The sequence below is a fragment of the Calypte anna genome, chromosome 4A (genome assembly GCF_003957555.1).
Source record: "Calypte anna isolate BGI_N300 chromosome 4A, bCalAnn1_v1.p, whole genome shotgun sequence".
In the NCBI taxonomy this organism is placed as follows: Eukaryota; Metazoa; Chordata; class Aves; order Apodiformes; family Trochilidae; genus Calypte; species Calypte anna.
Window position 1 is genome coordinate 4,032,519 of NC_044248.1, and position 27,249 is coordinate 4,059,767.

Consider the following 27,249-nt stretch of genomic DNA (forward strand, 5'->3'; position numbering starts at 1 on the left):
TGAGTAAGTAACAAGCAACCTCCAGAAACCTCCTGACTTTCACTGCAATAAAATCTGGATGCCTCAGGCTACTTTATATCTGACAATACAACCTCATAATTTCTGCTAGAAGTCTAGAGTTGAGGCTGTGTCAACAACCCCCCAACATCTGAAGCCTAAACAGACTTTAATGAAGTTATCTGTGAGGTTTCATTTTATTCTCCTCTTCCTTCTGCTGCTCCAAAGGACACAGATCTTGAGAAAGAGGAAATTAAGGTGAAAAAAGATTGAAATCACAGCAAGAGGGGGAGTTAGTAGCACTTTCCAACCTAACATCATGCTAAAATCTAACATCTCCTAACACCTAAAATCTCTCAGCTCTTAGCAAAGGAAGTTATATCAGTAGTAGACATCAGTGGCATATATTATTAGTGCTAGATAATAACATTTTTCAAATCACTACTGGCTCCTGAGGGACTGTGACAGCCTGTGAGACACATCTCCCAATGAAAATGTAGCATTTTCAGTCTTTCTTTAATAAAAAAAAATAACTTTGACACCCTCAGACCTTGCTTAGCAATAACACAGTTCCAGACAAACATTGCCCGAGGGGGGATGTGACAAAATGCTAATTTAAGGGCTGCTTAGTTGTGACTCTTTCATTGACAAGCAAACACACGTTTTGCTGGAAGCTTTGACAATGAATATTACATTTGGAAGACTGATAAACATCCCCTTCAACAAGACATTCCACGATTAAACAAGCTGCTCCCTTTCTGATTCATTTTGTATGTAAACATGTGCAAAGTGAATAAAACCATTTAATTTATTCATTACATGGGTCATTAGCTTCTTGTTTCTAAGAAGCAAACCTGCCACAGTGTTTAGCTGGAGTTATAATTAAAATACATACAAAGGGACTTTGCTCCTGTGTCCTTTACTTTTGTATTTGAATGAGCAGCAAATGGTCAACAAGCTCCAAGCAGAGGCTATGATTACATTAATTTTTAGTTTGGTTCAGGATCTAGTCCTGCATTAGAACAGTCTTGGACACTAGCTGGGTCATTTGGTGGTTTTTGGGTTTGTTTTTGATGAAAGTAAATTTTAAAATCCCAGTCCTTCTTCTGCCACCTCAACCCCTCCCAGGCCATTCATCCTGGTGCTGTTGAGTGGTTTGGTTTTTTTTTAATCTGTGCAGATTTTTCTCCCAGTTGACCTCTCCTAGGTGCAGAAAAGGGTACAAGGCACAGCACTGCATTGCTGTAGCACATCACCAGTTTGGAGGAGCAGGGGGGATGGGTGGGTTTGGGGGTGTCTGGGTTTTGCTCCCTGTAGGAGAGCAAAGAGAAAGACTCTGTAGGTCACTAGTTGTGTCCCCCAGGGATCAGTGTTGGGCCCAGTACTGTTCAATATCTTAATTGATGATTTAGATGAGGGGATTGAGTCCATCATCAGCAAATTCTCAGATGACACTAAGCTGGGGGGAAGTGTGGATCAGCTGGAAGGCAGGAGGGCTCTGCAGAGGGACCTGGACAGACTGGAGAGTTGGGCTGATCCCAAAGGGATGAGGTTCAACACGGCCAAGTGCCGGGTCCTGCACTTTGGCTACAACAACCCCATGGGGAGCTCCAGGCTGGGCACAGAGTGGCAGAAAGGGACCTGGGAGTCTGGATTGACAGGAAGCTGAACAGGAGCCAGCAGTGTGCCCAGGTGGCCAAGAAGGCCAATGGCATCCTGGCCTGGATCAGGAAGAGCGTGGCCAGCAGGTCCAGGGAAGGGATTCTGCCCCTGTGCTCAGCCCTGGGGAGGCCACAGCTTGAGTCCTGTGTCCAGTTCTGGGCCCCTCAGGAAGTTCAGGAAGGAGATTGAGATGGTGGAGCAGGTGCAGAGAAGAGCAAGGAGGCTGTGAAGGGATCCAGCAGAATTGCTGTGAGGAAGGGCTGAGGGAGCTGGGGGTGTTGAGGCTGGAGAAGAGGAGGCTCAGGGGAGACCTCATCACTCTCTCCAACTCCCTGAAAGGAGGTTGGAGCCAGGGGGGGTTGGGCTCTTTTCCCAGGCAACTCTCAGCAAGACAAGAGGGCAGGGTCTCAAGTTGTGCCAGGGGAGGTTTAGGTTGGAAATGAGAAAGAATTTCTTTCTGGAGAGGGTGATCAGGCATTGGAATGGGCTGCCCAGGGAGGGGGTGGTTTCTCCATCCCTGGAGCTTTTTAAGAAGAGACTGGATGTGGCACTCAGTGCCATGGGCTGGGAACCACAGTGGAAGTGGATCAAGAGTTGGACTTGATGATCTCAGGGGTCCTTTCCAACCCATCTGATTCTAGGATGCACTGAGGTCCTTTACCTGAGCCTTCAAGGAATCTCCCTCTAGAAGGAGTCAGGGATGGAGAGGGCATGGAGCACACAATGGAACAACACCTTTGTACCACCAAGAAGGTTAAGAAAAAAAGGTCAGGAGATGCCCTGCAGGTGTCAGACCCCTGTGGTTGGGGTTCTAGAGCTTCAGATTTCTCTTAGAAAAAGCAGCAGCTCCTCTGGCTTGTGCCAATGAGGCACAGAAGCAACACCTCATGGTTAATGACATTTGGAGCTATTTTAGCAGATACCCTCAGACTCTGATTCTGCAGATGGACAGCTGAAAACAGGAGGAGATATCCTGCATGTGTGTGTTTCAAAATATGTCAGTGCTTTCCACTACACAAAGCAGAAAGAGCATTTGAAAGTGGGAAACATTGCTCACACAAAGCCAGCTGCCTCTTCTGGAGAAGGATGCCATAGTTTGGAGACCTAAATCAGGTGCATTTAACAGCAAGAAGGTATTCAAACCGAATTTCTCTGCCTGCATTTAGGAACATTAACTATGATTTCATGTTTCCCCTCTCTACAGGTCTACCTGGGGAAGCCTACAACTATTTTGAACACCTGTGCTACAGGCTTGTAGTAATGGTTAGGAACAATAATATAAATGACATGCTCAAAGAGGGGATTTTATAAACATTTCCTGGAGTGATTAAAAAGCTCTTAAAAACCAGAATGTAAATATTTAAACTGTATTTTTAGGTGTGCCTAAACTCCTCTCATCTTTTTTCTCTTGAGTGAAACACTGACTAAATGCATCAGCTTACAATTTGCAGCAGAGCTGAGGTCAACACTAGAGAATCAAGATGTGTCTGGACACTCTGATTTCTCTAGTAGCAGTAAGACTTTTAGAAGAAAGAGAAAAAACAGATTTTAGTATGTGTCTTCCTGTTAAATTTTCTGTTCAAATAACTTTCAGACATCCCTATATATGAATTTCACATAAATAAGGAGCTGGGCTACAGCAAAACAGCTCTCACCCTGCTTTTATTACTACTATTACTGCACTAGATGGGATTAAAACCCTTACTGGATTTGAATGGACTACTCTGTAAATGGCAAAAAAGCCAGAATTGCAGATCAGCATCCCATAATATTTTATATTTTTACAGGAGACTGCTGTAAATGAAGAGACAGCAGTGTAGTCTATGACCAAACACTCAGACAATCTAATTATTTAAATGTACATCACATTTTTAAGGCTGGTGAGCAGAATACAAATTGTCAGTTTTAACTATTGGCTTTGACTGATTTGTCTCTTTTTTTCCTTTTTTTTTTCCTTTTTTCTGCTGTCATGGAAACCTACATTAAATTGGAGGCAGAGAAACAATGGAACTTAATTAATGTCCCATCCATCTCCTGGGCAGCAGAAGGATGGGGTTGGGTTTTGTAACATCATGGGAGCTTTGCAGATGCCTGGCTAAAGCACTGCTGCTCAAAATACACTCTTTATATAAATATATCAATATGTAAATAGAGAAAGAAGTAGTCAGAAGCACAAGGTGGGTAGAAGAGAACCTTTCCCTTCTTCCTCTCCTCTGGCTGACATAATTTGAGGAGCAGATTTCAGAAAGAAAAGACCATTTGGAATTGCCCTTCTATTCAGCTTGGTAGCTTCTCCATAAGGGTAAGAACCAACCCAGGTTAGGAGCAACATTCTGAGAGGAGACATCAGAGTGTGGATACTGGTAGAGGGAGGAAACACCAAGATGATACCAGAATCATCACAGTTGGGAAAGACCTCTAAGATGACCACATCCAAAATCCCCCCCTGGAATAACATAAATAAATATCTATATGTCTATCATCCACCAGAGAATGTTCTGAAGTGCCTCATCCACATGGTTTTTAAATACAATGGCTGAAGACCAATGGTAGATGATGTTGCAGCAGATATTAGAAAAAAAAAATAAATATGCAAACGTTGTCCTAAGAACCCTGGATCATCCAGGTTCCAAGCTGTTCCAAGACTTTGTATAAAACTCTATTTTATCCCTCTTGAATATTAATATCTTAATTTATAAATGACATCTCTACATTTTTTCGGCTGCCTTAAGAACCTTAACTCAACATTTCTTGTAAATGTCTATAGCTTAGAATATGCTGGTTTATATTTTCATATAATTTAATAACTTATCATTAACCAAATTTTATTTATGGAGAAATAGCTTAGTTTCAACTGTTATCTTCAAATAAAGGGTATTTTTCTCAAGGGAGTATTTCAAGTGTTTTAGTCCAAGGTGATCAAAATATTTTGATTATTTTTTTTTTAAATGGTTGCAGGAATTTCAGGGCTTCCACAGAACAAACAGAGCTCACAGAGATCTATAGCTCATCTCTTCTTAGAAGAGAGACCTGCAAAACAAAACCTGCCTTCTTTTCCAGCTTTCTTTATTTTCAAATATCAGGAAATATCAAATATCTCACCCTGTGCTGGGTTAGGAACTGGCTGGAGGGCCGGGCCCAGAGAGTGGTGCTGAACGGGGCTGCATCAAAATGGCGGCTGGTCACTAGTGGTGTCCCCCAGGGATCAGTGTTGGGCCCAGTTCTGTTCAATATCTTCATTGATGATTTAGATGAGGGGATTGAGTCCATCATCAGCAAATTCTCAGATGACACTAAGCTGGGGGGGAGTGTGGATCAGCTGGAAGGCAGGAGGGCTCTGCAGAGGGACCTGGACAGACTGGAGAGTTGGGCTGATCCCAACGGGATGAGGTTCAACACGGCCAAGTGCCGGGTCCTGCACTTTGGCCACAACAACCCCATGAGGAGCTCCGGGCTGGGCACAGAGTGGCAGAAAGGGACCTGGGAGTCTGGATTGCCAGGAAGCTGAACAGGAGCCAGCAGTGTGCCCAGGTGGTCAAGAAGGCCAATGGCATCCTGGGCTGGATCAGGAAGAGCGTGGCCAGCAGGTCCAGGGAAGGGATTCTGCCCCTGTGCTCAGCCCTGGGGAGGCCACAGCTTGAGTCCTGTGTCCAGTTCTGGGCCCCTCAGCTCAGGCAGGAGATTGAGGTGCTGGAGCAGGTCCAGAGAAGAGCAAGGAGGCTGTGAAGGGATCCAGCAGAATTCCTGTGAGGAAGGGCTGAGGGAGCTGGGGGTGTTGAGGCTGGAGAAGAGGAGGCTCAGGGGAGACCTCATCACTCTCTCCAACTCCCTGAAAGGAGGTTGGAGCCAGGGGGGGGTTGGGCTCTTTTCCCAGGCAACTCTCAGCAAGACAAGAGGGCAGGGTCTCAAGTTGTGCCAGGGGAGGTTTAGGTTGGAGATGAGAAAGAATTTCTTTACGGAGAGAGTGATCAGGCATTGGAATGGGCTGCCCAGGGAAGTAGTGGATTCTCCATGTCTGGAGATATTTCCAAAGAGCCTGGATGTGGCACTGAGTGCCATGGGCTGGGAACTGCAGCGGGAGTGGATCAAGGGTTGGACTTGATGATCTCTGAGGTCCCTTCCAACCCAGCCAATTCTAGGATTCTAAGTTCATAACTTTAAAACTCTGACTTATTCACTAATATTGGGTACATTTTCCAATTAAGTAAGATGCTGTACCTACTGCAGCTGAAAAATGCCCTCTCGTTTCATCCCCCATGCCTCATTATTGCTCCTGTTTGGATTCTTCTTTACTCCCACCCTTCTGCCATCCATCTCCCAACTCCATGGCCAAGAGGAAAGTAATTTTCTACCTGGACACAGCTACTTGGCAGAAGAATGTAAATAGTTATTTTCTGCACATTTCACACTTTCTTGCTCAGGCCACAGTTTGTAAAAGTACATAAGTGGAAAAGAAGCCTTAAATCCTCCTTTATGTGACATGTACTTATGAAACATGAGAGCTGGTTCCTCTTAATGAGAGCTTTACACTCCAAAACTGTCATTAATTTAGAAACAAGATGCCATTAATCATTTTCTCAAGTCTTAATATCAGCTCCTTGCTGCACTTTACAAGCACAATTAATACCATTTCATTCCAATAAAATGGAATTAAGTGCACACTTCCACTCTAAAAATCTCTAGCCAGCTTTTAAAACAAGAAAAGCTTTGATAAATTTTACTGAAGCAAGGCAGAGAGTCCCCTAGGCAGGCAAAATTAAACCAAAAATGCATCACAGATCTTCCTGTTTTGGTTCAATCCCAACATTTCCCATTAAATCCTCTCTCTGTGATACAGATCTTACAATACACACTTTAAATAATAAAAATCTCAGGTGCAAAGCAGTTTATTTATATGCAGCTCTTATATCTATGTAGACTCCTGTCTTCTCCTCTGCTCTTTTGGACATTCATCCAAAAAAAAAACCAAAACAAACCCAATTTCTACTGTTTGGCAACATGACAAACAGTCATAACAGGAGTAAAAAAGGATAATTCTGACATCAACTTATTCCCTAAAGCACACAGTAATTATTTCACATCCCTGTTTTGAGACTCCTTTTTTTTTTTTTCCACAGCTGGCAAGTTTTTTGGCTTTAATATTGGTGGCCTGCCTTTTACACCAGCCATTTTTCCATCAAAATGAAATATATGGTTCATCTTCATTTTCAGCTCAAAATACCATTGCTAAAACCTCAAACATCACCTAAGGGAAAGCCCTAGGAATCATTTCCAAGCCATAATACACCAGAAACAGCCTCCAAGAATAAAATCTTAGACCTGATGTATATTTATAGGATGTGTTCAGTGTTAAACACTTTTATTCTGTAATCAGCAACTAATTTTCATCTAGTTTCTGGATTTTTATAAGTTTTGCAGGGCTTTTCCCTCAGGCTTTGGTCCTGCAGTGCTGATCTGCAGCTTGCATGGTCCAGCTTTAGCAGAGAGGTTTTAGAAGAGGTTAATTGAGGAGGTTAATTACAGTCCCAGCTTCCACACCATGGGTAAGGATGGCTCCTGCCTGCCCAAACCCAGAAGATGTGCACGATGGACTCATTGCTCCATCACGGGTTCTGAGGACCACTTGGGTTTTGAGTTGAATTCAGCACTCTCTAGCTCTGTGTTTGGCAGGCATAAGCTTTAAAGCACAGAGTGAAAACACAAAGGAAGGGGAAAACTGGAAGGAAAAAGCTAAAAGGAAAAAAGCTAAAAGGAAAAAACCAAACAGGAAAAAAACAAACAGGAAAAAGACAAAAAGGAAAAGACAAAAAGGAAAAGACAAAAAGGAAAAGACAAAAAGGAAAAGACAAAAAGGAAAAGACAAAAAGGAAAAGACAAAAAGGAAAAGACAAAAAGGAAAAGACAAAAAGGAAAAGACAAAAAGGAAAAGACAAAAAGGAAAAAAAACAAAGGGAAAAAAACAAAGGGAAAAAAACAAAGGGAAAAAAACAAAGGGAAAAAAACAAAGGGAAAAAAACAAAGGGAAAAAAACAAAGGGAAAAAAACAAAGGAAAAAAACAAAGGAAAAAAACAAAGGAAAAAACAAAGGAAAAAACAAAGGAAAAAACAAAGGAAAAAAACAAAGGAAAAAAACAAAGGAAAAAACTAAAAGGAAAAAAACTAAAAGGAAAAAAACTAAAAGGAAAAAAACTAAAAGGAAAAAAACTAAAAGGAAAAAACAAACTAAAAGGAAAAAACAAACTAAAAGGAAAAACTAAACTAAAAGGAAAAACTAAACTAAAAGGAAAAAATAAACTAGAAGAAAAAACTAAGCTAAAAGAAAAAAAGAAAAGTAAAAATCTAGAAGGAAAAACTAAAATACAAAAAGCCTAAAATACAAAAAGACTAAAATACCAAAAAAAAGACAAAACTAAAAGACAGGAAAAAACCTAAAATAAAGCCCTGCTTGCCTCAATGGGTAACTGAGGAGTCTGAAGCACTGTCCAAGGCCTTTTCTTGTTCTCCCCCATCTCATCAGGCTGAGAACATGGGAACCCTGCTCCTCTGCAGCTCTCCTGAGAGCATCCTGCTGCACCTCTGCTTCTGGCCAAGAAGGAACAACAGCTCCTGCCACAAAGGTAATGATAAAAATCCCAGCATTTATGATAAAAATTATCAGCATTTATGATAAAAATTCTTCTGACAGCAGAAGCTTTTTATTTCTTTTTTGTGAGAAAAGTTTCCTGTGGCTCAGCAACCCCCAGTCCCTGTCTCGGTGAGGACGAGTGCTCCAGGAGACCTAAGGAAGGTCCCAGGATGCAAGGAGATGAACAAGAGATGAAAAGCTATTCCAGCAGTTTTTAATGCAAATTAAAAAAAAAAAAAAGATCAAAACTCAAACTATGCCAAAGGCCAATTCCTGCTTTCTGAGGAATGAATTCAAGTGAAGCCCAAAGCTACATTAATTTCAAGGTGACAGCCATTTCTCACAGGAAACAATTAGTCACAAGAAAAAAAAATTCAATACAGGCAGCCTTAAGACAGCATTCCAGTCCTGGCAATTAGTGTCTTAGGGTATTAAATTGAGCACAAAAATAAAGAACTGTGGGATCATGCACTCAGCAGGCAGCGAAGAGCTCTCCAGTTAACACTCCTTTAGCACAGCATCCAGAGGTTACTGACTGACAGCGTGGAGTCCAGTGTCATTTTCCCAGCCAGAAATAATATTCTGAATATTTACAACTCAAGATAAATCTTTCCTAGAGTCTCTTCTTCCAATTATTCTACCCTTCCTGCTGCCTCACCACCTTTTCCTGCCCTTTTCCCTCCATCATTATCTCTTCTAAGGCTCTGGAGAATGGAAAACCTTTTTTTTTTTTTCAACCTATATAAAACTTCTCTACCTTTCCCTACTCCAGATTTACATTAATGCAATGACAAATTCATCTAGCTCACCTTTTGCTCCCTGTACAGCAAAAAAAAAGAGTTCACCTCTCTAAATTCTGTGCAAGACCCATTAAATGAATGCTTTTTCCCCTGATTTAGAATCTCTCCTTGCCTGGAAAGGAATGGTGGAGCCCATTGGATATTTAGGATGGGTCAGGATTATGTGACCTGGTGCTCCTGGCTGCAGCTAAATTGACAGAAGAGGAAACATCTGTTGCATTAAGAAACATTTTGGTGGCTTTTCTCCAACACCAAGAACAAAAGTTTGCCTGGACACTCCAAATCCCAGCCTCAAACCCAAGGGGATGGCATCCAAGCTGCTACTGGGAGCAAACTGGTTGCAGCAGGGGCTTCTCTGGGTTAGTGCTCATGCCCCAGCCAGGCTAGGAGGGGGTGAAATTTTTAATTAAATTTAAATTTAAAGCTTGAATTTCTCATTATGAGCCCAAACTACCAGCCAAATAGAACAGCAAAGTAATCTTTGTTTCCATAAAGCAGACTCGGAGCAGCTTGGTGTAACCAAAAGGGAGTTGGGATCTCTCAATATCTTAATTACTCTCCAGGAAAACTGGATGTTTGTCAGGATCTGCTGTTTCATGACCTTTTGGGGCTTCCTCAGACACTATAAGATAGACATAGCCAAAGCTTTCCTTTCCAGCAGGATTCCTGGCTGCTGAGGAGGGACCCAGGAGAGCTGCAAACACCCAACCCATGTCCCAGCAGGGACCACCACAACCTCCCAGCTCCCTTCCAAAGAAAACAATGCCATTTTTCTGCCAAATCATCAATTTTACTCACATGGTATGGAGTCCCACAAAGCTCAGTCATATTAGACAGCAGGAAGAAATTCTCCATCCCCTATATTTTCACCCCAGATTGGGTCTACTGTAGCAAGTTGAGTTCCAAAGCCACTCAGCTAATTCCTCTAAAACTGACCTAAACCACCTCCTCTTGGTGCTTGGAAATTCTGAGAGGTAATTGAGGTTCTTTGATTGGTTATTTTCAGCTCCACCCAGCAATAAACCACTTGGCCATGTGGCTTTGCTTCCTGGAGTTTGGAGGTTTAGGATTATTTCTTCTATGGGGCAGTTCAAAGAGATCTCTCTCCCAGAATATTCTACCCAGAGCATCTTTTCAGGGAAATGATAATTTCTAGTTGTGTGTGTGTTTACCTTAAAGAACCCATCATATGATTGAGATTAAACAAATAATTTGTTCTCTCTAGCATTATTTCCCCTCCCCTTTTCAGGTGAATTCAGAACTGCATCTAGTAGGAGGTGTCCTTGCCCTGCAGGGGGGTTGGAACTGGATGATTTTTAAGGTCCCTTGCAACACAAACCATTTTATGAGTCTATGATACATCAAATTACAGAGCCAGGTAACACTTCTTCATGGGTTGTTAAATTTATCAAGTATATTGTTCCATCTATACAAGGAAAATGACCCATAAGCTGACAAAAGTAAATTGTCAGCCTCCTCTCTCTGCTGCACTTGAAGTCGTTCTGGCAATTTATAAATAAAGGCTACAACAGCTTTAAGCAAGGCTATTGAAACTGAGATTGTTCCAAAAAGTTTTGAGAAATGGCCCAAAATATTATTTTCAGATTTTTCTGCTCCCCATCAGCAGAGAAAATATTTTGATAGGTGATTTAGTTGTTTTTTTTTTTCCACAACCATTCCCATCTTCTGGGGTATTTTCAGAACAGCCAGCAGAACTTGTTTGAAGACCATTTCTGAAATGCTAAATTCAGCCCCATGGGTGGGTAGGGAGTAACCTGGCTCTTGGCTCAGTTCTAATCCACGTTGTGAGAAAGATATTTCAAACACAGATCCTTTCAGGAACACCTCTCATCCTTCCCAGGGGACACCCAGATATTTGGAGAAGGATAAATGTGGATAAAATGCTGGGAGAGGAGCACATTGAAGTCTTCAGGTGGGACCATGTTAGGAGCTGACATTTCTGCAGCTCCCTCATCTGTGCTACAGATGAAATACTACAAAAAGTCTGATAAAACCCAGGACTGCTGCTGATTTTAAGCAGGAATCTCTGTTATCAAGAGTGCCTCTAACAGTGATAAAACTGGCTATAAGGCTCTCCTATCTTTAAGCCCTTTTTTTTTTCAATTTCATTTCCAAAATGAAGGTTATAAATCAAGCCCAAGCCCTTCCTGAAAACCCCTGTTATTCTCCAAGCTATTAGAAGCATTTACAGAGGAGTAATTCTTTTCTGTGTCAGATGTTATGAAAGACAGGTCATACTTCAAAGAATATTATTTAGAAGTTGAGATTGTGAGGCTAAATTTAATAAAGCTCAGAGGAGAGGCATGATCCTCAAAAAAGCTTTTTAATGTAGATCTTTTTGATCTTTGTTTCAGATTAGCTGTTGTGTATTCTTCTGTACACTGGAGTTACTGATGGATGCCAGCAGAATTACCCACTACAGGTTTAACTTTGTTCCTCTTCTTTCCCTTCCTTTTGATTCAAAGAATTCTTGGGAGATGTATCGTTGTATTAATTTTATTATATATCTTGAAAGTCCAGATGATTATAGAATCATAGAATCATAGAATAGGCTGGGTTGGAAGGGACCTCAGAGATCATCAAGTCCAACCCTTGATCAACTACCATGACCCAAAATCAACAGTTCTGGTCAGGGATAGTGCCACAAACTCATGAGAAGTTTGTCACAGGTGGAATTTCCTCCTCATCTGTTTCTCAATATGTATTTGGGGTTTGAAATTTTGAATTTTAAGAAGCAAAATTTAATTTGGAATGAAAAGAAATAGCATTCCTTTCCAATTCATAAAAAAGAAAAAAAAAACCAACAAAAGAAAGAAAAATGACACTGGAGTTCTTACAGAAAATTTTATGTTTAAAATTTCAAGTATTTTGATAATAAAAGTCCCTAATTTTATCATCATCTATATCCCTTCCAGACAAAAGAATCCAGGCTGCCTTCCTAAGCTTAAATATTGTTTCATAGAAATGAGGGTTAGGGGAGAGAGGAATCAAGGAGAAGGGAGAATGCAACCAAAATCAGAACCTTCTTTCCCTTTCAAATCAGTGGAGAAATGTAGGATTGTTTTTCCAAAAAGTGAGGTTTCTTTAAAAACTGACATTGCAATGGGCAAATGAGACAGATTCGTTTCTATCAATCAAACTCGTGGCACTATCAGCTTTTTTTGGGTAGGATAACTGAATTTCTGGCTTTCTCTACATTTTTTTTGTTGGGTGAACAGAGTGTCAGTGTGTGTTTACTGATGTGGAGGGCTGAAACAGAGCTCTAGATCAAAATACCACAGAATTTCAGGTTGGAAGAGACCTCAAGGATCATCTGGTCCAACCTTGCTGGGTAGGAACATGGTTTAGATGAGTTGGCTCAGCACCCCTTATCAAGCTGAATCAAAAAGGTGCCCAGTGCTGGGGAACCCATCCCTTCCCTGGGGAGATTATTCCCATGTCCAACTGTTATCACAGTGAAAACTTTTCCTTTGGTGTCCAATCAGAATCTCCCCAAGATTTATTTGGGAATTGAAAGTTGAATAGTCTGGGTACGGACAGAGATGCACTGAGATTTAGTTGGCTGATGGGATTGCCATCAGCAATTGATTGATTGATTAGGAAGCTGAACAGGAGCCAGCAGTGTGCCCAGGTGGCCAAGAAGGCCAATGGCATCCTGGCCTGGATCAGGAACAGCGTGGCCAGCAGGTCCAGGGAAGGGATTCTGCCCCTGTGCTCAGCCCTGGGGAGGCCACAGCTTGAGTCCTGTGTCCAGTTCTGGGCCCCTCAGCTCAGGAAGGAGATTGAGGTGCTGGAGCAGGTGCAGAGAAGAGCAAGGAGGCTGTGAAGGGATCCAGCAGAATTCCTGTGAGGAGAGGCTGAGGGAGCTGGGGGTGTTGAGGCTGGAGAAGAGGAGGCTCAGGGGAGACCTCATCACTCTCTCCAACTCCCTGAAAGGAGGTTGGAGCCAGGGGGTGTTTGGGCTCTTCTCCATCAGTCAGACAAGAGGCCATGGGCTTAAGATCTGCCAGGGGAGGGTTAGGTTGGATATTAGGAAGAAATTCCTTACAGAGAGGGTGATCAGGCATTGGAATGGGCTGCCCAGGGAAGTAGTGGATTCTCCGTGTCTGGAGATATTTCCAAAGAGCCTGGATGTGGCACTGAGTGCCATGGGCTGGGAACTGCAGCGGGAGTGGATCAAGGGTTGGACTTGATGATCTCTGAGGTCCCTTCCAACCCAGCCAATTCTAGGATTCTAGAATTTCTGGGTTTTGGTCACCAAAAATCTTCCCTTGGGCAGGATTTTAGGAAATTGAGATGCAGATTTAGAGAGTATGACAGAGCCTAGAAAGAGATTTATCCAAAGCAGCCCATCCCAAAGAAATTCAACATTTCTGCGAGCTGCAGCTCTGTTGGGACCCACACAGCAGGACACAACTTTTCCTTTCCAAATTAACATTCCCATTTGTGAAAGAAGATGGAGTCAGTAGCTCCTGCTATGGCCCATTTGTACAATAATAATGCAATCAACAAAATGAACAGGAAAAAACCTCTTAACTCGGAGAAATTCAACACCAATCTAGCTGCAATTACTACCAGAGAAAGGCAGCTTCAACTCTTTCCTTCCATTACATTGCCAGGAATTGGCTCCTTAGAAGAAAACTCCTGGATTCCAGAAAATTATTGAACATAAGTTACAGCCATAATGTAAATGTAAGTTACATTAAATAGGCTATTAAATCACCACCAACGAATGAAAATGCTGTTTTTTGAGCTTATTGCTATTATTTTAAGCCTATTTTGAGCTTATTGCTCAGAACACAAAGTATATCCAAGGTATATTCCATTTGAACTTGCAAGCTTCCTTTTTTCACAGTAGTAAAAAAACAAGGAAAATGCAGTTTTAATTATTGAATAAACACAGGACATTTAATATCCTTAAGAGCTTCATGGGCTCAGTATTGATAAAACAGATGTGACCATGATTCATGGGTGACTTTTGTGGTTTTGCTCTTGCTTTAGTTCACTAGCAGAGGTCATTATTTGAGGATAATGTGTAGAACATCTTGAAATTCAAGCAAAAACTGAGACATCCAGAGGTCTGAAATGTACTACTGCAGCCTGCAAGTGTAGGCACTCCAGAAATACATCAGAAGCTGATTTAAATTCATTTAGGAATGTGGAAGGCTAAGTATAGAAACATATTATGGGCCTGGTACAATGAGTTATTTGGGGTAGACTTGATTAATTTAGGGGAGGTTTTGAGTTCAGACTTTCCTTTGCTGTGCTGTCCCAGGGGAAGTATCCCAGTTCTTCCAATAGCTCACTCTGGAATCAGGGACTTTGGATCATTGGACATTGTCCTGGGTTTGGGCCAGGATAAAGGTGATTTTCTGTCTTGTACTTTTGCTTTCAGCTAAGTCTCTTGTAAGTAGTTGCACTTGCTGAATGAACAGCAAGTTTCTCAGGACAGTGTGTGCTTCTAGGACTGATAACCACTTGATGTTTAGAGTTACTGCTAGAGCCTGGTGTGCAGAGCCAAGGACACTGCTCAGCTCTGAGGAAAAACTTTTACCCTCCAGAAGGATAAAGAGGTCCCACCTGCAGCCTCCTTTGGGAGGAACAGACAAGATAGATGCCAGAATTGACCAAACAGAGGATTCCATCCCATACACCTCATACTCAGGATAAATTTGAGGGATCACGAGGGCCAAGCCAGATTTCCTGCTTCCAGTTTCCAGCTGCCTGCCCTTCCTGCCTTTCCTGCTTCCCTTCCTTCACCCGGCATCCTGGAAGGATTCCGTCCCTTCCTCTGCCTGTGCTTCTGATCCATCCCAGCCCATATCTGTGTGTTCCTGCCTCCAGCTCCCAACTGCTGCCGACTCCAGGATTCCAGCCTGGACTTTCCCAGGGCTGCCCTGCAGCCTCGGTGGTGACGTGAGAGTTACTGGGGGAAAGGGGGGAGGAATGTGGTTTCCATTTTCCTGTAGATTTGTATATATTTAGTAATTTCTCCTATTTATCATTCCTGTTTCATTAAAGTTGTGTAGTTTAGTTTCCAACCCATCAGTCTCTCTCCCTTATTCTCTCTCCTTTCTTTATCAAGGAGGAGAGAGAGCATTTGGTACTCGGTTTAATTGCCAGGCCAGTGTTAAACCCTGACAGACATGTAAACATGTAAGGTTTAAGCTGAACACTTCAGATGGAAACACTCAGTGTCAATGAAATAATTTTGGGAATATTTTCCAAAGTCTGTGTACGTACAAGTCAGTGAATCTCAGTTGAGTCTCATATACCCAGGACCTATAACCTATTTAACCTATATCTTGGTTAGATATTAGAAAGAATTTCTTTCTGGAGAGGGTGATCAGGCATTGGAATGGGCTGCCCAGGGAAGTAGTGGATTCTCCGTGTCTGGAGATCTTTCCAAAGAGCCTGGATGTGGCACTGAGTGCCATGGGCTGGGAACTGCAGCGGGAGTGGATCAAGGGTTGGACTTGATGATCTCTGAGGTCCCTTCCAACCCAGCCAATTCTAGGATTCTATTCTATGATCTGAATCCAGAGTTTCCCACCTCTGAGAGGAGATTCTCAGTCAGGTCTTTATTCTCCTTGAGCCTCTCTGAAATATTCTGGGGAGCATTTCTCTCCAGTCCATTCATTCAGACCCAGCTGCCAAGGAGCTGGAAATAACCTTGGTAATGGCCAGAAAGGTCCCATCCATGGGAAGTGACCTCCCACTCATCATGTGATGAATGCAGTGGTCAGCAAAGAGAAGAGAAGAAAAAGTCCAGGTGACAAAAAGATTTTTTTTGTTGTTCCATATCAGCTGTTTTGTCAGGGTAATTGAGTTTTGATTTGTTTCTGAATGAATTAAATATATATATATATATATAACTGAATGGTTGAGTTGGATATTCCAGGTCCAGGTATTGTGAAACAGAGGTTATGAAGCTGGACAAGAAAAAAACCCATTTCCACACACTGTTATAACCAACTGGAGAGGAACCAAACCAAAAAATGTAAAGGCAAGATTGGTGTTTAAATACTCCAACACAAAAGGGCATCTTTAAAATATCCATGAAAAATAAAATACCCCCAAAATGAGTGTTTTACCCTTAAATGGCCAGAAAGGTCCCATCCATGGGAAGTGACCTCCCACTCATCATGTGATGAATGCAGTGGTCAGCAAAGAGAAGAGAAGAAAAACTCCAGGTGACAAAAAGATTTCTTTTTTTGTTCCATATCAGCTGTTTTGTCAGGGTAATTGAGTTTTGATTTGTTTCTGAATGAATTAAAAAAAAAAAAAAATATATATATATATATAATTGAATGGTTGAGTTGGATATTCCAGGTCCAGGTATTGTGAAACAGAGGTTATGAAGCTGGACAAGAAAAAAACCCATTTCCACACACTGTTATAACCAACTGGAGAGGAACCAAACCAAAAAACGTAAAGGCAAGATTGGTGTTTAAATACTCCAACACAAAAGGCCATCTTTAAAATATTCATGAAAAATAAAATACCCCCAAAATGGGGCTTTTACCCTTAAATGGCCAGAAAGGTCCCATCCATGGGAAGTGGCCTCCCACTCATCATGTAATGAGTGCAGTGGTCAGCAAAGAGAAGAGAAGAAAAAGTCCTGGTGACAAAAAATTTCTTTTTTTGTTCCATATCAGCTGTTTTGTCAGGGTAATTGAGTTTTGATTTGTTTCTGAATGAATTAAAAAAAAAAAAAAAATATATATATATAATTGAATGGTTGAGTTTGATATTCCAGGTCCAGGTATTGTGAAACAGAGGTTATGAAGCTGGACAAGAAAAAAACCCATTTCCACACACTGTTATAACCAACTGGAGAGGAACCAAACCAAAAAATGTAAAGGCAAGTTTGGTGTTTAAATACTCCAACACAAAAGGGCATCTTTAAAATATCCATGAAAAATAAAACACCCCCAAAATGGCTGTTTTACCCTTAAATGGCCAGAAAGGTCCCATCCATGGGAAGTGGCCTCCCACTCATCATGTAATGAGTGCAGTGGTCAGCAAAGAGAAGAGAAGAAAAAGTCCTGGTGACAAAAAATTTCTTTTTTTGTTCCATATCAGCTGTTTTGTCAGGGTAATTGAGTTTTGATTTGTTTCTGAATGAATTAAATATATATATATATATATATATAACTGAATGGTTGAGTTTGATATTCCAGTTCCAGGTACTGTGAAACAGAGGTTATGAAGCTGGAGAAGAAAAAAACGTATTTCCACACACTGTTATAACCAACTGGAGAGGAACCAAACCAAAAAATGTAAAGGCAAGTTTGGTGTTTAAATACTCCAACACAGAAGGGCATCTTTAAAATATCCATGAAAAATAAAACACCCCCAAAATGAGTGTTTTAGCCTTAAAAAAATAAAAGTGGCCAATGTGTTTTTGTACTTCTCATCTCACCAACCTTCCACAGCTTGAATTGTTTAAGCAATAAGGAGGAAGCAAGAGGTTTTTGATAGCATTTTCAAGTTTTGCTTACCAGAGATTGACCAGGAAGGGATGCTCCAGGCCTTGCATTATCTGTAGCTCCCGAAAAACATTCCTAACTTCATCCCTCTCAATGCACTTCTGTTTATTCATGTATTTCATGGCATACATTTTCTTGGTGTCTCTCTTCTGAACGATGCACACCTAATTGACAGCAAAAGAAAAGGCAAAGCTTGGCACCTACAGAAAGAAAACTCTCAGTTGTGGCTTTATTTAAAAAAAAACAAAAAAAAGCAGAATTTCTGAGGACCTTTCCTAACGTCAGAAGGAATGGTAATTAATATAAATTGTTATTTAATTATATTATTTATATATATATTTTATATATTATATAGATTTAATTATATTATATGTGTAATATTATATTATTACTATATTAATATGTTATTAATGTTATTATTAATATATGTTATATATATTTATATCTATATCTAAAATATATAAATATCTATCTATATATAGATATATATATCTATATTTATAGATATAGATATATATCTGTATATATATCTATATCTATATCTATAGATATCTATGTATATCTATCTATATCTATATCTATATCTATATCTATATCTATATCTATATCTATATCTATAGATATCTATATCTATATCTATATATAGATAGATATTTATATATTTTAGATATAGATATAAATATATTATAAATATAAATTATAATATATAATATATTATTTTATATTTATTTAAATATATTATATTTATATTTATTTATATATTTATATATTATAGATATAAATATATTATAAATATAAATTATAATATATAAATATATTATTTATATCTATATCTAAAATATATAAATATCTATCTATATATAGATATAGATATCTATATCTATAGATATCTATGTATATATATCTATCTATATCTATATCTATAGATAGAAATATAATATACATAATATATTAATAATAACATTATATCTATATATAACATATCATATAACATGTATGTATATATATGTACATATACATAAACATATATGTAATATATAACATATATATAACATATCTATATATAGATAGATATTTATGTATTTTAGATATAGATATAAATATATTTCTATATAAATATATAGATAATAGATATAAATATATAGATATAAATATATTATATTTATATATTTATATATAAATTTATTCATATGTAAACATATAAATAATAGATATAAATATATAGATATAAATATATATCTATATCTAAAATATAAAAATATCTATCTATATATATAGATATCTCTATATATATAGATATAGAGATATCTATATATATAGATAGATATTTTTATATTTTAGATATAGATACAAATATATATTATAAATATATAGATATAGATCTATAGATATCTATATCTCTATAGATAGATCTATATCTATCTATAGATATATTTATATCTATAAATATATTTTTTATATATTTTATCTATAGATATAAATATATTCATATAAATATAAGTTTGTATATAATTTCTATAATTTATTATATTAATTAATTATATAGTTTTATTTATTTATTTAGATAGATACCTATTTATATATTAATATATTGCATATTATTGAATGTATTAATTATACATTATATTACATAAATAATTGCAATATTACATTATTTGATGTAATTAAAGGCTAATTAAGTAAAACATAGATGGCAATGTTTTGTCTTCAACCTACTGATGTTGCACAATGGTGAGCACCAAAATTTTGTTTCATTTGCCTCTTTTGGCTGTTATGGAAAGCTTGAATATTGGTGATGTTCTCAAGGTAATTAAAGGTTTAAGGCTATTAATTAAAGAATCCAGGCTATGTCCTCTTGGGGGAAGAAGAGGTGGAGTTGAACTGAGGGATGAAAAGGAGCTGGATCTTCAAGAGCATAAGCAGAATTTGCAGGGGTTTGCAGAGATTCTGTGGACACTCCAATAGGATGAATGATATCATAGAGCACAATGTTTATGGATTTGGGCTCAGAGCCTGAATCCAGAAGTTCCTTCACTTACAAGAACTTTCAGCATGGTTGCCACGTGGCACTTGGCCCAAAGGAGGTGTTTGCAGAAGCCTCCTATCCCATTACATTAAAAAAAAAAAAAACAAAACCCAAACCTCTCTATTGAACCTTTGCCTAGGGACACTGCTGAGAGAACGGGGTTTTACCCAGCTGAGAATTTCAGGTTTCAGCAATGGGGTGAAGTAGGATCATGGCCAGGACATGTAGGAAGGCTTTAAATAAATCACTGCTGTCACTCCAGCAGACACCCAGGTCAGGAGAGGATTATTCAGCTGAGATTCTGTGGACACTCCAATAGGGTGAATGATATCATAAAGCACAATATTCATGGATTTGGGCTCAGAGCCTAAATCCAGAAGTTCTTTCATTTACAAGAATTTTTAGCATGGTTGCCACGTGGCACTTGGCCCAAAGGAGGTGTTTGCAGAAGCCTCCTATCCCATTACATTAAAAAAAATAACAAAAAACCCAAACCTCTCTATTGAAACTTTGCCTAGGGACACTGCTGAGAGAATGGGGTTTTACCCAGCTGAGAATTTCAGGTTTCAGCAATGGGGTGAAGTAGGATCATGGCCAGGACATGTAGGAAGGCTTTAAATAAATCACTGCTCTCACCCCAGCAGACACCCAGGTCAAGACAGGATTATTCAGCTAAGGTTCTGTGGACACTCCAATAGGGTGAATGATATCATAAAGCACAATGTTTATGGATTTGGGCTCAGAGCCTGAATCCAGAAGTTCCTTCACTGACAAGAACTTTCAGCATGGTTGCCATGTGGCACTTGGCCCAAAGGAGGTGTTTGCAGAAGCCTCCTATCCCATTACATTAAAAAAAAAATAAAAAAACCCAAACCTCTCTATTGAACCTCTGCCTAGAGACACTGCTGAGAGAATGGGGTTTTACCCAGCTGAGAATTTCAGGTTTCAGCAATGGGGTGAAGTAGGATCATGGCCAGGACATGTAGGAAGGCTTTAAATAAATCACTGCTCTCACCCCAACAGACACCCAGGTCAGGAGAGGATTATTCAGCTGAGATTCTGTGGACACTCCAATAGGGTGAATGATATCATAAAGCACAATGTTTATGGATTTGGGCTCAGAGCCTAAATCCAGAAGTTCCTTCACTTACAAGAACTTTTAGCATGGTTGCCACGTGGCACTTGGCCAAATGGAAGTGTTTACAGAAGCCTCCTATCCCATTACATTAAAAAAAACCCCAAACCTCTCTATTGAACCTTTGCCTAGAGACACTGCTGAGAGAATGGGGTTTTACCCAGCTGAGAATTTCAGGTTTCAGCAATGGGGTGAAGTAGGATCATGTCCAGGACATGTAGGAAGGCTTTAAATAAATCACTGCTCTCACCCCAGCAGACACCCAGGTCAAGACAGGATTATTCAGCTAAGGTTCTGTGGACACTCCAATGGGGTGAATGATATCATAAAGCACAATGTTTATGGATTTGGGCTCAGAGCCTAAATCCAGAAGTTCCTTCACTGACAAGAACTTTCAGCATGGTTGCCACGTGGCACTTGGCCCAAAGGAGGTGTTTGCAGAAGCCTCCTATCCCATTACATTAAAAAAAAATACAAACCTCTCTATTGAACCTTTGCCTAGAGACACTGCTGAGAGAATGGGGTTTTACCCAGCTGAGAATTTCAGGTTTCAGCAATGGTGTGAAGTAGGATCATGCCCAGGACATGTAGGAAGGCTTTAAATAAATCACTGCTCTCACCCCAACAGACACCCAGGTCAAGACAGGATTATTCAGCTGAGGTTGTGTGGACACTCCAATAGGGTGAATGATATCATAGAGCACAATGTTTATGGATTTGGGCTCAGAGCCTAAATCCAGAAGTTCCTTCACTGACAAGAACTTTCAGCATGGTTGCCACGTGGCACTTGGCCCAAAGGAGGTGTATACAGAAGCCTCCTATCCCATTACATTAAAAAAAAAAAAAAACAAAACCCAAACCTCTCTATTGAACCTTTGCCTAGAGACACTGCTGAGAGAATGGGGTTTTACCCAGCTGAGAATTTCAGGTTTCAGCAATGGGGTGAAGTAGGATCATGGCCAGGACATGTAGGAAGGCTTTAAATAAATCACTGCTCTCATCCCAGCAGACACCCAGGTCAGGAGAGGATTATTCAGCTTATATTCTGTGGACACTCCAATAGGGTGAATGATATCATAAAGCACAATGTTTATGGATTTGGGCTCAGAGCCTAAATCCAGAAGTTCCTTCACTGACAAGAACTTTTAGCATGGTTGCCACGTGGCACTTGGCCAAATGGAAGTGTTTGCAGAAGCCTCCTATCCCATTACATTAAAAAAACCCCAAACCTCTCTATTGAACCTTTGCCTAGGGACGCTGCTGAGAGAATGGGGTTTTACCCAGCTGAGAATTTCAGGTTTCAGCAATGGGGTGAAGAAGGATCATGGCCAGGACATGTAGGAAGGCTTTAAATAAATCACTGCTCTCACCCCAGCAGACACCCAGGTCAGGAGAGGATTATTCAGCTGAGGTTGTGTGGACACTCCAATAGGGTGAATGATATCATAAAGCACAATGTTTATGGATTTGGGCTCAGAGCCTAAATCCAGAAGTTCCTTCACTGACAAGAACTTTCAGCATGGTTGCCACGTGGCACTTGGCCCAAAGGAGGTGTTTGCAGAAGCCTCCTATCCCATTACATTAAAAAAAACCCCAAACCTCCCTACTGAACCTTTGCCTAGGGACACTGCTGAGAGAATGGGGTTTTACCCAGCTGAGAATTTCAGGTTTCAGCAATGGGGTGAAGAAGGATCATGTCCAGGACATGTAGGAAGGCTTTAAATAAATCACTGCTCTCACCCCAGCAGACACCCAGGTCAGGAGAGGATTATTCAGCTGAGATTCTGTGGACACTCCAATAGGGTGAATGATATCATAAAGCACAATGTTCATGGATTTGGGCTCAGAGCCTGAATCCAGAAGTTCCTTCACTGACAAGAACTTTCAGCATGGTTGCCACGTGGCACTTGGCCCAAAGGAGGTGTTTGCAGAAGCCTCCTATCCCATTACATTAAAAAAAATAACAAAAAACCCAAACCTCTCTATTGAACCTTTGCCTAGGGACACTGCTGAGAGAATGGGGTTTTACCCAGCTGAGAATTTCAGGTTTCAGCAATGGGGTGAAGTAGGATCATGCCCAGGACATGTAGGAAGGCTTTAAATAAATCATTGCTCTCACCCCAACAGACACCCAGGTCAGGAGAGGATTATTCAGCACAGCTCAACCAGACCTTCTGTGGCTGGTAAAAGCTTGTCTAGACCAGGATGATCACAAACATTTCCCAGCAACGTGTTCCTATGCACAGCTTTTAACAGAGCTTCAAAATCAATGGGATTTAAAAAAAAAAAAAACAAAAAAAAAAACCTCTTATTAAAATAAAAAAATTAATACTATTGTCCAAAACACCTGACATTGCCATGACACTGTTGCAGGGTAGTGGAAATAGATATCTATAGATCTATAGATATCTAACTATAGATACATATATAGATATAAATATATTATATATATATATATAAATATATATCCCTGGTATTTCTACCTGCTGGGTGTCAGCTCTTCTTGGGAGCAGGACATCAATGGATTGAATTTATCCATGGCTGCAGGCAAGGAAAAACCCTGGAGCTCTCCTCACATGAGCAATCTTAATGGGAAATGTTTAAAACACTGGGTTTTGAGGTTTTTGGGTTTTTTTTTAGGGGAAGGTGTGGGTTGTTGGTTTTTTTGATGGCTTAAATTCTATCCCAAAAAGTCATTTGCAAACAGGGACAAACAGGTGGCCTGGCACCTCAACAAACAAATCCTGGGATGACTCATTTGTTGTGCAAGTTTACAGAATTGCCTTATTTACACATCTCAGCATGGAAACTTGTCCTGCTCACCCTACAAAAACAACCTTTTTCATTTTTTCTGTAAATATCACTTCTCAAAGCCCAGAAAGTGCTGGGCTCAAAATGATGCCATTGCTCCAGCTCTCCCTGCAACCCAAATAAAAGAACCAGAAACTCAACAGTTCAGAGTCAGCAGCCAGGGACAAGCACATCCACCTAAACACTAAGCTCTAAAACTAATCTCCAGAAGGATGGTTTTTCTTTTAAAGTCCCCCCAAAGAGCCTGTAGGTCTCATCCTGAATGTAGGTCCACATCTTGAATGCAGACACCTGCGTGGTTTGTGTTTAAAAATAATTAATGAATCAATCTGTGCTTAATAGTGCTAATTTTTAATAACAGAATAGTGCTTATTTTTAAAAGTCTCTTGGGAAAATAGTCCCATTCTAAAGAGGGTCTCTCAACATGTCTTGGCTCCTATCACAGGGTTGTCTCTTTTGGTATATTTGGAAGAAAATAGGGATTAGGTGGCTTCAAAGCTATTAGGTTAAAAGAAATTTGACCTGAGTGTGACTTGGAGCCATTTTCCCCCACAACCAGGAGAAAAAAATTAGATTATAAATTATAATTAAGATTATATATTATATTATATTATATTATATTATATTATATTATATTTATTATATTTATTAGATTATATATAGATTAGATTATATATAGATTAGATAATATATAGATTATATAGATTATACTATAGATTACCTATATAGGTTATATCATATCGTAGATTCAATATAATTATATATTATTATAGTATATTAATTCTTATTATAATTATATATGATTGTAATAATAATTATAATAATTATATTAATATATTAGTATTATATTATATAGATATTATAGATTATCAATGCAGAGCTTAATTTCATTTTGGGGAGGGACAAACACTATGGTCCACTTCTAAGCTACCTTCTTGGCTCTTCTCTGGTTTCAGATATAAGAAATAAAGCACCTATAGACCAAATCTGATCTGGAGACTCAGAAGTCACCCAGCCACTGAGGCTGCTGTGGGTGACAAAGTCCCTGTGAGCTACTGCAGAGCTGAGGAAGTGAAGCAACAGAGTTCTGCAGAGCAAAACCAGGGCAGAATTTGCTCAGATTTTGCTGTGGAAAGCTTCATCATGCTACCTTGGCTGAGCAGATGTAGGCAGAACTTCAGACAAGTTCTTCCCAGACCAAAAGTTGGGGATGGCTGAAAACTTTGACTTGCTGCAAAACCCAGATTTCCCTTCTTTCCCACTAAAGTCTTCTACCTGCCATGTGTTTGGTCCAGAAAAAAAAACACCAGGAGGTGGTAGCACTTTGTCTCAATAAAGCCATTTGGGGCTGAGCTCATAGAATCATGAAATTATGGAATCAGAGAATGAGATGGGTTGGAAAGGAGCTCTGAGAGCAAGTCCAACCCTTGATCCACTGCTGCCATGGTTACCAGACCCTGGCACTGAGTGCCACAGCCAGTGCATCAGAGGACATCAGAAGATGCACAGTGGATGTCAGAAGCTTGGCTTTACTCTGCCAGGAAATTTCCTTGAAGTAGGGACAGAAGTTCTGTTTAATATCTTTATTGATGATTTAGATGAGGGGATTGAGTCCATCATCAGCAAATTCTCAGATGACACTAAGCTGGGGGGGAGTGTGGATCAGCTGGAAGGCAGGAGGGCTCTGCAGAGGGACCTGGACAGACTGGAGAGTTGGGCTGATCCCAACGGGATGAGGTTCAACACGGCCAAGTGCCGGGTCCTGCACTTTGGCCACAACAACCCCATGGGGAGCTCCAGGCTGGGCACAGAGTGGCAGAAAGGGACCTGGGAGTCTGGATTGCCAGGAAGCTGAAGAGGAGCCAGCAGTGTGCCCAGGTGGCCAAGAAGGCCAATGGCATCCTGGGCTGGCTCAGGAACAGCGTGGCCAGCAGGTCCAGGGAAGGGATTCTGCCCCTGTGCTCAGCCCTGGTGAGGCCACAGCTTGAGTCCTGTGTCCAGTTCTGGGCCCCTCAGCTCAGGAAGGAGATTGAGGTGCTGGAGCAGGTCCAAAGGAGGACAACCAGGCTGGTGGAGGGACTTGAGCACAGACCCTGTGAGGAGAGGCTGAGGGAGCTGGGGGTGTTCAGCCTGGAGAAGAGGAGGCTCAGGGGAGACCTCATCACTCTCTACAACTCCCTGAAAGGAGGCTGGAGCCAGGGGGGAGTTGGGCTCTTTTCCCAGGCAACTCTCAGCAAGACAAGAGGGCAGGGTCTCAAGTTGTGCCAGGGGAGGTTTAGGTTGGAGATGAGAAAGAATTTCTTTCTGGAGAGGGTGATCAGGCATTGGAATGGGCTGCCCAGGGAAGTAGTGGATTCTCCGTGTCTGGAGATCTTTCCAAAGAGCCTGGATGTGGCACTGAGTGCCATGGGCTGGGAACTGCAGCGGGAGTGGATCAAGGGTTGGACTTGATGATCTCTGAGGTCCCTTCCAACCCAGCCAATTCTAGGATTCTAGGATTCTATGACATTCATTCCCAGATTCCCCTGAGCAAGCCACAGCAGCTGGAGCAGGGCCCAGGCAGCTGTTCAGGCTCCTTTCATATTAACTCAAGCTAAAATAAATGTGTTTATACTGTCAAACTATATTAATATTCCACAGTTGTGCTCTCAGTTTCTTTTAGGAGAGCAGTATATATTTTTTTCTGAGCTACTTTGCATATTATTTAGTCAAGTACTCTTCATCAGTGCAGATGTGATTCTGGGCTCCCATCTGTCTTACACTCAGGTAATTTCAATTACTTCAGCATAAGAAGTCACTGTTTTTCTACAACCAAATAAATCAGAATTTAGTCCTGTGTTTCAGCATCTTAGACAAATCAGAGTCTGTAGCCTGAAATTATATTTTTAATTTAATTTAAGGGTGTCAGATTATTCACTATACCTGCTCCCATGAACAGAGACCTTGAATAAAAGGTACTATAATATCCCTGAAAACTACTTGTTGCACCTGAATATTAATTATATTGTGCTAGCTACTAGTGCTACACTAGCACTAGTATTGTGCTAGTGTATTGTGCATTTATACAGGGAAGAAAAATCATAATTCTTGTGTTCACTGTTTTGTTTTTTTTTTTAATTATTGCATGATTTCAATCAGTGTTTTTGTTTGTTATTTTGGTTTGGGGTTTGTTGGGGTTTTTTTTGTAAGAATGATGGCTCTAAATAATAGAAAATGGAAAAAATTCACCAGATTAAACATGAGAGAACAATTTTAAGCTAACACATGGCATAAAGACAGAAACAATTAGACCAATGTTCAGCACTGAGTATTTAAAGTGTCTACTTCTAAACTGATTCAAGAAGGGAAATATTTCATATATGAATAAAAGCTGCTCTGACAAAATTTCTGACCTGGCCCACTTCAAATATATCTGGGAATAACTGGAACTTGGCAAGTATGATTAGCTTAAAGGTCTTTAAAACAGCCATAACACAATAATATTTATTGCCATATCTGAGGACACCAAAGCAAAAGATCTCCCTCCATCTCTGTAGCAAAGCAAGGTCACTGAGGCCACCAAGGCTAATTTGGTGGCAGCCACCTCCTTCACTTCCCCTTGTAGACCCTCACAGGTCTACAGCAGCATCCCTAATTCCTGATGGATGCAGATACACCCACCAGGAAGGTACAGATGTGCC

At 40.2% G+C, this 27,249-nt stretch overlaps 1 protein-coding gene across 2 annotated transcripts in view; it reads right to left on the reverse strand.

Annotated features, from left to right (window-relative positions):
• Window positions 1–27,249, reverse strand: part of STK32B (serine/threonine kinase 32B) — a 120,614-nt gene that overhangs the window by 90,749 nt on the left and 2,616 nt on the right. For both annotated transcript variants that reach the window (XM_030449902.1, XM_030449901.1), the window contains exon 2: window positions 17,610–17,761. In XM_030449902.1, coding sequence (XP_030305762.1) covers window positions 17,610–17,728 — 119 coding nt within the window. In that variant the 5' untranslated portion in view covers window positions 17,729–17,761. The remainder of the gene's footprint in view (window positions 1–17,609; window positions 17,762–27,249) is intronic.